The sequence below is a fragment of the Entelurus aequoreus genome, linkage group LG11, assembly GCF_033978785.1.
Source record: "Entelurus aequoreus isolate RoL-2023_Sb linkage group LG11, RoL_Eaeq_v1.1, whole genome shotgun sequence".
Classification (NCBI taxonomy): domain Eukaryota; kingdom Metazoa; phylum Chordata; class Actinopteri; order Syngnathiformes; family Syngnathidae; genus Entelurus; species Entelurus aequoreus.
Genome location: NC_084741.1, coordinates 22,214,793 through 22,227,810, shown reverse-complemented (window position 1 = coordinate 22,227,810; position 13,018 = coordinate 22,214,793). Strand labels below are relative to the sequence as shown.

Genomic DNA, 13,018 nt, shown 5'->3' with positions numbered 1-13,018 from the left:
AAAACCCTGCGGCTTATAGTCGGGTGCGGCTTATATATGGAGCAATCTGTATTTTCCCCTAAATTTAGCTGGTGCGGCTTATAGTCAGGTGCGGCTTATAGTCCGGAAATTACGGTATTATTATTAGCGTGTTATTCTTTCATCTCCTCAGCTACACGTGGAGGACCACTGAGTGGGCCGAGTGCCGAGTGGACTTGTTGCTGAGCCAACAGGACCGTCGACGTGGCAACCTGACGGGACTTTGTGGGGGAGGTCTGCAGACCCGCGAGGTCTACTGTGTCCAGGCCAATGCAGAGCTCCTGAAGTACATGGAGGACGTCAGGGAGAAGGACAAAGGTAAGACATGAGTTAAGAAGTTTTGTCTTGTTGAGGACTTGGAGGGGTGGGCGTGACGGGGGGGATGAGGATGCCTGTATGGGCTCCAGTCCTCCCGACCTGTCCCCATCTCGTCCATCCATAAATTTTAACCGAATATTTGGGGGAGCTTGGCCCTGGAGGGCCCACCATGGCCTGCCAGTCCTGGGCCCAGGACTTCTCAGAGTTTGCCAGCACGGTGCGGGGAGGCTTGGTCCATGGGCCTTTCAGAGTGGTGGTGGATTTCCATACCGTGCGGCGGGTTTTTCCTTTTTTTACATGCCAGGTCAATTTTGTGCTTTCTTCTCCATGACGAGGGCGAGTCCACAATGCGCTAATTTGCTGACTGAGTGATTGTCAATCAAAGTTCACAACGACATCTTTCATGATCATGTGAGAGTCCAGTCCATTGAGGGCAAGCAGAGGGTTGGTCATAGAGGAGTGGTCTACACCAGGTCATGACTCAGAACAGCTAGCACTTCCTCCAGACTGGTATCTCTCCAGGGATTGTCCGTGACCATCTGGTAACCTCTCCATGCTAGGGTAGTACGGTATACCGGTATTAGTATAGTACCGCGATACTAATGAATCATATTCGGTACGATACCGCCTCTGAAAAGTACCAGTCCGCCGCGCCCCCGTCGTCATCACGCCGTGTCATTGCTGGTTTACAAGCAGGGGAGCAGGTTCGGCAGCGCACAATCACGGAGTACTTACAAGCAGACACAGTGTGTGGACAGAAAAGGAAGAATGGACGCATTTTGGCTTAAAAACTAATGATACGGGTGAAGCTATAACACTGAAGCGGCCACCGGAAGAGGTGCTTTAAGACATGGTTCGCTAGCTAGCGGCGAACGTCCAGCCCCAGTCGGCTGTGATTTAAAGGCCTACTGAAATGAATTTTTTTTATTTAAACGGGGATAGCAGATCTATTCTATGTGTCATACTTGATCATTTCGCGATATTGCCATATATTTGCTGAAAGGATTTAGTATAGAACAACGACGATAAAGATTGCAACTTTTGGTATCTGATAAAAAAAAGGCTTGCCCCTACCGGAAGTAGCGTGACGTAGTCAGTTGAACATATACGCAAAGTTCCCTATTGTTTACAATGATGGCCGCATGAAGTGAGAGAGATTCGGACCGAGAAAGCGACAATTTCCCCATTAATTTGAGCGAGGATGAAAGATTTGTGGATGAGTAAAGTGCAAGTGAAGGACTAGTGGGGAGTTGAAGCTATTCAGATAGGGAAGATGCTGTGAGAGCCGGGGGTGACCTGATATTCAGCTGGGAATGACTACAACAGTAAATAAACACACGACATATATATACTCTATTAGCCACAACACAACCAGGCTTATATTTAATATGCCACAAATTAATCCTGCATAAAAACACCTGCGTGTTTGTTACGCTAGCTCCTAGCTCCTCTGCTAGCTCCTAGCTCTATAGAACACGCCAATACAATTCAAACACCTGATCAACACACACAATCACTCAGCCCAAAAGACCGTTCACCTAACCCAAGGTTCATAAAGCTTATATATTTTTAAAAAGTTACGTACGTGACGCGCACATACGGTCAAGCTATCAAATGTTTAGCAGCCAAGGCTGCATACTCACGGTACCTGATATTCAGCTGTGAATGACTACAACAGTAAATAAACACAAGACATATATACACTCTATTAGCCACAACACAACCAGGCTTATATTTAATATGCCACAAATTAATCCTGCATAAAAACACCTGCGTGTTTGTTATGCTAGCTCCTAGCTCCTATGCTAGCTCCTAGCTCCATAGAACACGCCAATACAATTCAAACACCTGATCAACACACACAATCACTCAGCCCAAAAGACCGTTCACCTAACCCAAGGTTCATAAAGCTTATATATTTTAAAAAAGTTACGTACATACGCAAAAAAAAGTTGCGCACATACGGTCAAGCGATCAAATGTTTAGAAGCCAAAGCTGCATACTCACAGTAGCACGTCTGCGTCTTTGTCATCCAAATCAAAGTAATCCTGGTAAGAGTCTGTGTTGTCCCAGTTCTCTACAGGCGTCTGTGTATCGAAGTCAAAAGTCCTCCTGGTTAGAGTCTCTGTTATCCGAGTTCTTCCATCTTGACTGCATCTTTCGGGAATGTAAACAAAGAAGCGCCGGCTGTGTACTGTTGTTGCTGACTACGTTCGAAAAATACGTCCATTTCGCACCGACAACTTTCTTCTTTGCTTGCTCAGCTTCCTTCTCCATAATGCAATGAACATGATTGCAACAGATTCACGAACACAGATGTCCAGAATACTGTGGAATTATGAAATGAAAACAGAGCTTTTTCGTATTGGCTTCAATGTGGAAGGCATACCCGTGTTCGCCGGGCTACGTCACGCGCATACGTCATCCTCAGAGGCGTTTCGAACCGGAAGTTTAGCGGCAAATTTAAAATGTCACTTTATAAGTTAACCCGGCCGTATTGGCATGTGTTATAATGTTAAGATTTCATCATTGATATATAAACTATCAGACTGCGTGGTCGGTAGTAGTGGGTTTCAGTAGGCCTTTAGCTACTTCTAAATCACTAATCCTTGTCTCCATGGTGACAAAGTAAGTTTCTTACAAGTATCATCCCTGCAGGACGAGGAATAGCTAAACATGCTTCACTACACACCGTAGCTCACCGGCGTCAAAATGTAAACAAACACCACTGGTGGATCTACACCTAACATTCACTGTAATGATACCAAGTACAGTAGCGTATCTAGTCAATACTACTATTATTACGTCTATTTTTTGACATCACATCTTCTTTCGTGTTTTTTTTATTTTTTATATTATATTTATAAACTCATCAAATATGTCCCTAGACCAGTGTTTCTTAACCTGGGTTCGATCGAACCCTTGGGGTTCGGTGAGTCGGCCTCAAGGGTTCGGCAGAGCCTCCGCCGCAACGGTCAAGACACACCAGACTCATGAAGTGATTAACGTGGACCCCGACTTAATTAAACAAGTTTAGTGGTCAATTATACGGAATATGTATTGTACTGTGCAATCCACTAATAAAAGTTTAAATCAATCAATCAATCAATCGTGTAAATAAAAACTTCTCCCTATCGGCGTATCTGTACTGTAAAGTTAAAATTTGAATGACAATAAAAAAAGAGTCTATGTCTAAATATTATGGATACCCCCGAACAATGTTCCCTCTAATTTTCCATCTGATTTGCAAGTGTGTAATTTGTTGTGAGTTCAGGCACTGTGTTGGTTTTGTTCTTTGAACAATGTGATGTACATGCACGGTTCATTTTGTGCACTAGTAAAAAAAACATATAACTTAGTCTTGAATTTGAAAAAAATAAAAATAAAACATTTTATTTTTCACTAAAGAAGGGTTGCATATGAAACTGGTTGGGTTCGGTACATCCAATAAGGTTAAGAACCACTGCCCTGGACACATGAGGACTTTGAATATGACCAATGTATGATCCTGTAACGACTTGGAATCGGATTGATACCCAATTTTGTGGTATCATCCAAAACTAATGTAAAGCATCCAAACAACCGAAGAATAAGTTGTTATTACATTTTAACAGAAGTCTAGATAGAACATGTTAAAAGAGACAGTAAGCAGATATTAACAGTAAATGAACAAGTAGATTAATAATTAATTTTCTACCACTTGTCCTTAATAATGTTGACAAAATAATAGAATGATAAATGAGACAATGTGTTACTGCATATGTCAGCAGCTAAATTAGGAGCCTTTGTTTGCTTACTTACTAATAAAAGACAAGTTGTCTTGTATGTTCACTATTTTATTTAAGGACAAACTTGCAATAAGAAGCATATGTTTAATGTACCCTAAGATTTTTTGGTAAAATAAAGCCAATAATAGGATTTTTTGTTGTTGTTGTCCCCTTTATTTAGAAAAGTACCGAAAAGTATCAAAATAATTTTGGTACCGGTACCAAAATATTGGTATCGGAACGACACTACTCCATGCAAGAGAAGGGGGTCGAAAAAGAGAAGCGGCAGGTCAACTGGTTTTAAACAGAGTAATTTAAAGTTGGAGTGTATCGATTAGTTTTAAGATGGGACTTAAATGCTTCTATCGAGATGACATGTCTTGTTGTTGCCAATAGGACATTCCAGAGTACTAGAGCCCAAATAAAAAACACTCTCACGCCTGCAGACTTTTTGGGGCTTTCAGAATCGCTAATAAGCTGGTGTTCTTGGAACGTACAGTAAGTTTCTGGACGGAACGTAAGGTACAATACAATCAGCAAGATAGGATGGAGCTAAACCGTTTAATATTTTGTACGTAAGTAATAAAACCGTAAAGTCTCATCTTAAGTGTACCGTGAGCCAGTGAAGGTGAGCCAGTTTAGGCGTAATATGATCAAACTTTCTTGTCCTAGTCAAAAGTCTAGCAGCCGCATTTTGAACCAACTTTAACTTTTAATGCTGGACATGGGGAGCCCCAAACATAATGTTACAGTAATCGAGATGAGACGTAACGAACACATGAATAATGATCTCAGTGTCTGCGGTGGACAACATTGGACGGATTTTAGTGATGTTACGGAGAAGAAAAAAGGCTGTTTTAGTAACACTCTTAATGTATGCAGCTTAAATGAGAGCGTTGGGTCGAAAATATTATTTATTATCGAATTTCAATGTGGTATCCTTAAAAAATTGTGAAAGTGTTTGATTTAAAGGCCTACTGAAACCCACTACTACCGACCACGCAGTCTGATAGTTTATATATCAATAATGAAATCTTAACATTGCAACACATGCCAATACGGCCGGGTTAACTTATAAAGTGCAATTTTAAATTTCCCGCCACACTTCCGGTTGAAAACGTCTAGATATGATGACGTATGCGCGTGACTTAAACGGTTGATAGAAGTATTGGTACCCCATTGAATACAATACAACAAAAGCTCTGTTTTCATTTCAAAATTCCACAGTATTCTGGACATCTGTGTTGGTGAATCTTTTGCAGTTTGTTTAATGAACAATGGAGACTGCAAAGAAGAAAGATGTAGGTGGGATCGGTGTATTAGCGGCGGACTACAGCAACACAGCCAGGAGGACAGAGATGGATAGCAGACGCGCTAGCCACCGAACTCACCTTAACTTCCTCCGTCTTGCCGACCGCATCTGTGATCGGGTGAAGTCCTTCGTCGCACCGTCGATCGCTGGAACGCTGGTGAGCACGGGTGTTGATGAGCAGATGAGGGTTGGCTGGCGTAGGTGGATAGCTAATGTTTTTAGCACAGCTCTGTGAGGTCCGGTTGCTAAGTTAGCTTCAATGGCGTCGTTAGCAACAGCATTGTTAATCTTCGCCAGGCTGGAAAGCATTAACCGTGTATTTACATGTCCATGGTTTAATAGTATTGTTGATCTTCTGTCTATCCTTCCAGTCAGGGATTTATGTATTTTGTTTCTATATGCAGTTAAGCACGATGCTATCACGTTAGCTCTGCAGCTAAAGTGTTTTGTCGATGTATTGTCGTGGAGATACAAGTCACTGTGAATGTCCATTTCGCATTCTCGACTCTCATTTTTAAGAGGATATAGTATCCGTGATCCACAATAGAAAAATGAGAGAGTGTGAGTCAGCTTGTACCTAAGTTACGGTCAGAGCGAAAAAAGATATGTCTTGCACTGCATTCTAGTCCTTCACTCTAACGTTCCGCATCCACGAATCTTTCATCCTCGCTCAAATTAATGGGGTAATCGTCGCTTTGTCTGTCCGAATCGCTCTAGCTGCATTGAAAACAATAGGAAAATGTGAGGAGCCTTTCAATTGACTACGTCTCGCTACTTCCGGTAGGGGCAATGCTTTTTTTTATCAGATACCAAAAGTTGCGATCTTTATCGTCCTTGTTCTCTACTAAATCCTTTCGGCAAAAATATGGCAATATCGCGAAATGATCAAGTATGACACATAGAATTGATCTGCTATCCCCGTTTAAATAAAAAAAAAATCATTTCAGTAGGCCTTTAATGTAAACAATTGCTTTGGTCTGGTGATGAGACAAAATATTTTTGCTCAATGCCAAAATTCCCATCGCCCACAACTAGTGGTAATGGCACTGCGCCATTACTGAGGACTATTTCTTCATGTCACCTTTTTAAATATTTAAAAGATTTGAACTTAATTATTTTTTTCTTTGAATGTGAACTCAAAAAGAAACTCAGACCTCATTTCTGCTGCAATCAACTTCTCCAACATTCCTGTTCAAGAACATGTTGCCTTTCTAGTAATAGTAGTCTGACTGTCCTTCAGTTGCATCAATGCTTAAAGATCAGCTATTAATTCAGAATCAGAATCAGAAGAGTTTTTATTGCCATTGTTTGAGAACGGGTTCACAAATTAGGAATTTTACTTGGCTCAATCGCGCAACATAAAACACATATAACACATATAACACAGAATAGAATAACTTGAGCTGTAACTGAGCTATCAGATCTTGTTATTGTTCGTGTGCCTCATGGCCAAGGGGAAAAAACTGTTCAGGTGGCGGGAGGTGTGGGTCTGGATGGACCGTAGTCTCCTGCCTGAGGGAAGAGGGGAGAATAGTTTATGTCCAGGGTGAAAAGAGTCAGCTGACCCACACGCCTCCTGGTCCTGGAGGAGAACAGGTCCTGGAGGGGTGGGAGTTTGCAACCAATCACCTTCTCAGCAGCACGTACGATGCGCTGCAGTCGATGCTTGTCCCGGACTGTGGCGCCGGGGAACCACACGGTGATGGAGGAGGTGAGGATGGACTCGATGATGGCTGAGTAAAACTGCACCAGCATCTCGGTCGGCACCTTCAGTTTCTTCAGCTGCCGCAGGAAGTACATCCTCTGCTGGGCCTTCTTGATGAGGGAGCTGATGGTCGGCTCCCACTTGAGGTCTTGGGTGATGGTGGTGCCCAAGAAACGGATGAAGTCCACAATGGAGACGGGGGTGGGAGAGTCAATCAGGTTGAGGGGGGATGGTGGGGCTTTTACTTTCCTGAAGTCCAAGATCATATCCCCTGTTTACTGGGTGTTCAGCTCCAGGTTGTTGAGGCTGCAACAGGACGCCAGCCGGTCCACCTCTCTCCTGTGGGCGGACTCGTCGCCATCCGAGATGAGCCCGCAAACTTGAGCAGCTTTACCGACTGGTGACTGGAGGTGCAGCAGTTTGTATTCAGAGAGAAGAGCCAAGGGAAAGTACACAGCCCTGAGGAGTACCAGTGTTCGTGGTTCGACTGTCCGAGACAATCTTCCCCAGCCGGACGCGCTGTCTTCTGTCCGTCAGGAAGTCATTGATCCAACTGCAGAGGCAAGGTTCACTGCATCATCCACAGACCTGTTGGCTCTGTAGGCGAACTGCAGTGGGTCCAGGAGGGGGGCGGTGATGTCCTCGAGGTGGGGCAGGACCATGCGCTCAAAGGACTTCATGACCACAGATGTCAGCGTCACCGGCCTGTAGTCATTAAACCCTGTGATCCGTGCTTTCTTGGGGACAGGGACGATGGTGGAGGTCTTGAAGCAGGTACGGCACGCGGCATAGCTCCAGAGAGGTGTTAAAAATGTCCGCGCAGTGTCTCAAGGTGGAGGGGGAGACACCATCCGGCCCGGGGGCCTTCCGCGTGTTTAGCTTCAAGAACTGCCGGCGTACAACCTCCTCTTGGAGGGAGAGGGCCTTCGATGATTAATTCATTCTTAGTGAGATTTAAAAAAATCTTCTGTATAAAAAAACATTTGCACAACAATTACATCCTTTTGAGAAGCAGCATCTTCTCAAAGTGGATCGTCTCTCTGTTGTTTGGAAAGGCGGACATGGAAAAGCACTTTCCTGAATGTTCTTCAGACTTTTTCAGTCTTAGACTGCGTCCAAGCTCCGAAGTCTTCCACATCCTGGATATAGTGTAAATAAATGTTTTTTTCTCATTTTTATAAGTAACTTACAAAATAATCACGCAATAATTAACATATGGATCATTTATTACTGTTTGTTTCTGACCGTGTGAGTGAAAACGGACATTATCACCTCTGCCAATTGTGACAGTGGGAGGTTGTCAGGACTCCCGTACACATTTGCACGTGCACAGTACGAAATTTGGACTCAGGTCCTGGCAAGTATTAGCAAAAACAGTAACAAGTAACAAGAGATAGGACCAAAATTAGAATGACTTAGATAAATAATAAGAAAATTGCACATGTTAAATTGAATAAAACATTTTTATGCATCATTTTGTGAGGCAACACAAAATGCTTTACACACAAAAAAAGAGAAGAGAAGAAAACGCACACTGAGCACTTTTGACAATAACAAAACAGGGCATGGTACTGACGATTAAGGAAAAACGCTAGGCTTTGAGGAGTCTACACTGAGGAATAACTCAAATAAACGCCATCATAAATATAGTATGAAACATACTATAAAATATATGTAAAAATAAAACATAAATAATACATTAATTAATTTATAAAAACATAACATTGAGAGAATAATATTACTAATGATAGCAGTAAATAAAATAGAAAATAACATATTAAAAATAAAAAACCTAAGCGTTTAACATGATCAGTAAAAAGCCTGATTAAAAAGGTGTTTATTTAATTTTTTTAAATATATTTTAGTAGATTGTATTGCTGTCATTATTTGACTCTGCTCTCTGCATGCATACACCGAAAGAGAGGATTGATTCCGTGCTCCAACACCAGCCAAATGTACCTTGCACTGCTTAGTGTAAGAGAAAGACACGTTTCTCAAGAAATGGGGCTGGAACTTTTTGTTTAACAGAAAAAGTCCACAAACTCAGGAAAGGGCTAACAGACCAGAAGGTCTCAAGGTACCCCAACAAGAACAATTTTACCCCTAAAGGTCTCTGATGACCCCAAATAGTCCCAAAGTGCCCTATAGCAGACTTGCTCCTATAAGCGTTGATGCCTGTTTATCGTCTGGGTGATATGGACCAAAACTGATATCCAGGCATTTTCAGGCCAAATGACGACATACGATATACAAACCCCAAAACCAGTGAAGTTGGCACGTTGTGTAAATCGTAAATAAATACAAAATACAAAGTGCTTCCATGAAATGCTCCGTCATTCACAAACAAGGATGGGGCGTGGGTCACCACTATGTGAACAAATCCAACAGTTTAAGAACAAAATTTCTCTACGAGCTATTGCAAGGAATTTTGGGATTTCACCATCTATGGTCTGTAATGTCATCGAAAGGTTCAGAGAATCTGGAGAAATCACTGCACATAAGCAATGATATTACGGACCTTCGATCCCTCAGGCTGTACTGCATCAAAAAGCGACATCAGTGTGTAAATGATATCACCACATGGGCTCAGGAACACTTCAGAAAACCACTGTCAGTAACTACAGTTCGTCGCTACATCTGTAAGTGCAAGTTAAAAATATACTATGCAAAGCGAAAGTCATTTATCAACAACACCCAGAAACGCTGCAGGCTTCGCTGGGCCCGAGCTTATATAAGATGGACTGATGCAAAGTGGAAAAGTGTTCTGTGGTCTGACGAGTCCACATTTCAAAATGTTTTTGGAAACTGTGGACGTCGTGTCCTCCGGACCAAAGAGGAAAAGAACCATCCGGATTGTTATAGGCACAAAGTTCAAAAGCCAGCATCTGTGATGGTATGGTGGGTGTATTAGTGCCCAAGGCATGGGTAACTTACACGTCTGTGAAGGCACCATTAATGCTGAAAGGTACATACAGGTTTTGGAGCAACATATGTTGCCATCCAAGCAACGTTATCATGGACGCCCCTGCTTATTTCAGCAAGACAATGCCAAGCCACGTGTTACAACAGCATGGCTTCATAGTAAAAGAGTGCGGGTACTAGACTGGCCTGCCTGTAGTCCAGACCTGTCTCCCATTGAAAATGTGTGGCGCAATATGAAGCCTAAAATACCACAACGGAGACCCCGGACTGTTGAACAACAAGCAAGCAAGAATGGGAAATAATTCCACCTGAAAAGCTTCAGAAATGTGTCTTCTCAGTTCCCAAACGTTTACTGAGTGTTGATTAAAGGAAAGGCCATGTAACACAGTGGTAAAAATGCCCCTGTGCCAACTTTTTTGCAATGTGTTGTTGCCATTAAATTCTAAGTTAATGATTATTTGCAAAAAAAAAAAGCAAGTTTCTCAGTTCGAACATCAAATATCTTGTCTTTGCAGTCTATTCAATTGAATATAAGTTGAAAAGGATTTGCAAATCATTGTATTCTGTTTTTATTTATGAATTACACAACGTGCCAACTTCACTGGTTTTGTGTTTTGTATATCGGTATCTTAAAAAAATGTGCTCAAGGTTGCCCTAAGTGTTTTTTATGGCTAGACAACCAGTGTTGAGTGTTTTACTCAGAATATTTTTGTTGTAAGTAGTAACGTAGTATTTATTCTTATGAAGTAATTAGTTAGCTGTTGACTTGTCAAAGCAGTTTTGGTTAATTAACGTTAGGTTTATAGCCATACGCGTGTGCGCAGGGATAGATGGAGCTTCTACTTGCTCACTGCGGTGAAAGCCGCTGGCTGTTTGGTTTGAAACTACTTTTCAGCCACCCGGCCGCTGTACTAGGTTAGTCCGCGCGGGCTATGAGGCAAGGCACTTTCAAACTGAGGAGCAGCTAAACATTTGACACACCTCGCAGCAGAGAGGAGCTATCGCTCATTAACAACATAAAGGTGGCAAGAAGTATTTCAATAATGAATAAAGCAAAATATGTACTTGTCCAAAAATCACTTCACATTCTCTCCTGCTCGCTAGTATTGGCATATCTGAGTTATTGTGCAGAAATATGGGGAAATATTTACAAAAGTACACTTCATTCACTAACGGTGTTACAAAAAAGGTCAGTTAGAATAATACTTAGTCGGATATAGAGAACATACAATCCTTTTATTTATTAAATCCAACTTATTGAAATTCAATGATTTGGTGCATTTGCAAACAGCTAAAATTATGCACAAAGCAAACTATCACCTGCTACCCAAGAATGTACAACAATTCTTCTCAACAAAAGAGGAGAAATATAACCTTAGAGGACAATCTCATTTGAAACATTTGTATGCACGTACAACACTTAAGACCTTTTAGCATATCTGTTTGTGGAAAATAAATTATGGAATGGATTAAGCAAAGAAGTTAAACAATGTACTGATATGATCCAGTTAAAGGCCTACTGAAACCCACTACTACCGACCACGCAGTCTGATAGTTTATATATCAATGATGAAATCTTAACATTATAACACATGCCAATACGGCCGGGTTAACTTATAAAGTGACATTTTAAATTTGCCGCTAAACTTCCGGTTCGAAACGCCTCTGAGGATGACGTATGCGCGTGACGTAGACCGGCGAACACGGGTATGCCTTCCACATTGAAGCCAATACGAAAAAGCTCTGTTTTCATTTCATAATTCCACAGTATTCTGGACATCTGTGTTCGTGAATCTGTTTCAATCATGTTCATTGCATTATGAAGAAGGAAGCTGAGCAATCAAAGAAGAAAGTTGTCGGTGCGAAATGGACGTATTTTTCGAACGTAGTCAGCCACAACAGTACACAGCCGGCGCTTCTTTGTTTACATTCCCGAAAGATGCAGTCAAGATGGAAGAACTCAGATAACAGAGACTCTAACCAGGAGGACTTTTGACTTCGATACACAGACGCCTGTAGAGAACTGGGACAACACAGACTCTTACCAGGATTACTTTGATTTGGATGACAAAGACGCAGACGTGCTACTGTGAGTATGCAGCTTTGGCTTCTAAACATTTGATCGCTTGACCGTATGTGCGAAACTTTTTTTTGCGTATGTACGTAACTTTTTTAAAATATATAAGCTTTATGAACCTTGGGTTAGGTGAACGGTCTTTTGGGCTGAGTGATTGTGTGTGTTGATCAGGTGTTTGAATTGTATTGCCGTGTTCTATGGAGCTAGGAGCTAGCATAGGAGCTAGGAGCTAGCATAACACGTACCGTACCGTACGTGCGCGTCACGTACGTAACTTTTTAAAAATATATAAGCTTTATGAACCTTGGGTTAGGTGAACGGTCTTTTGGGCTGAGTGATTGTGTGTGTTGATCAGGTGTTTGAATTGTATTGGTGTGTTCTATGGAGCTAGGAGCTAGCATAGGAGCTAGGAGCTAGCATAACACGTACCGTACCGTACGTGCGCGTCACGTACGTAACTTTTTAAAAATATATAAGCTTTATGAACCTTGGGTTAGGTGAACGGTCTTTTGGGCTGAGTGATTGTGTGTGTTGATCAGGTGTTTGAATTGTATTGGCGTGTTCTATGGAGCTAGGAGCTAGCAGAGGAGCTAGGAGCTAGCGTAACAAACACGCAGGTGTTTTTATGCAGGATTAATTTGTGGCATGTTAAATATAAGCCTGGTTGTGTTGTGGCTAATAGAGTATATATATGTCTTGTGTTTATTTACTGTTGTAGTCATTCCCAGCTGAATATCAGGTCACCCCCGGCTCTCACAGCATATTCCCTATCTGAATAGCTTCAACTCCCCACTAGTCCTTCACTTGCACTTTACTCATCCACAAATCTTTCATCCTCGCTCAAATTAATGGGGAAATTGTCGCTTTCTCGGTCCGAATCTCTCTCACTTCATGCGGCC

General features: G+C 42.0%; 1 protein-coding gene across 1 annotated transcript in view; it reads left to right on the top strand.

Moving 5' to 3' along the window:
- thsd7ab (thrombospondin, type I, domain containing 7Ab) overlaps window positions 1-13,018 on the top strand; it is a 621,850-nt gene that overhangs the window by 282,574 nt on the left and 326,258 nt on the right. The window contains exon 4 of the mRNA XM_062062699.1: window positions 152-336. Within this exon, the coding sequence (XP_061918683.1) occupies window positions 152-336 (185 nt within the window). The remainder of the gene's footprint in view (window positions 1-151; window positions 337-13,018) is intronic.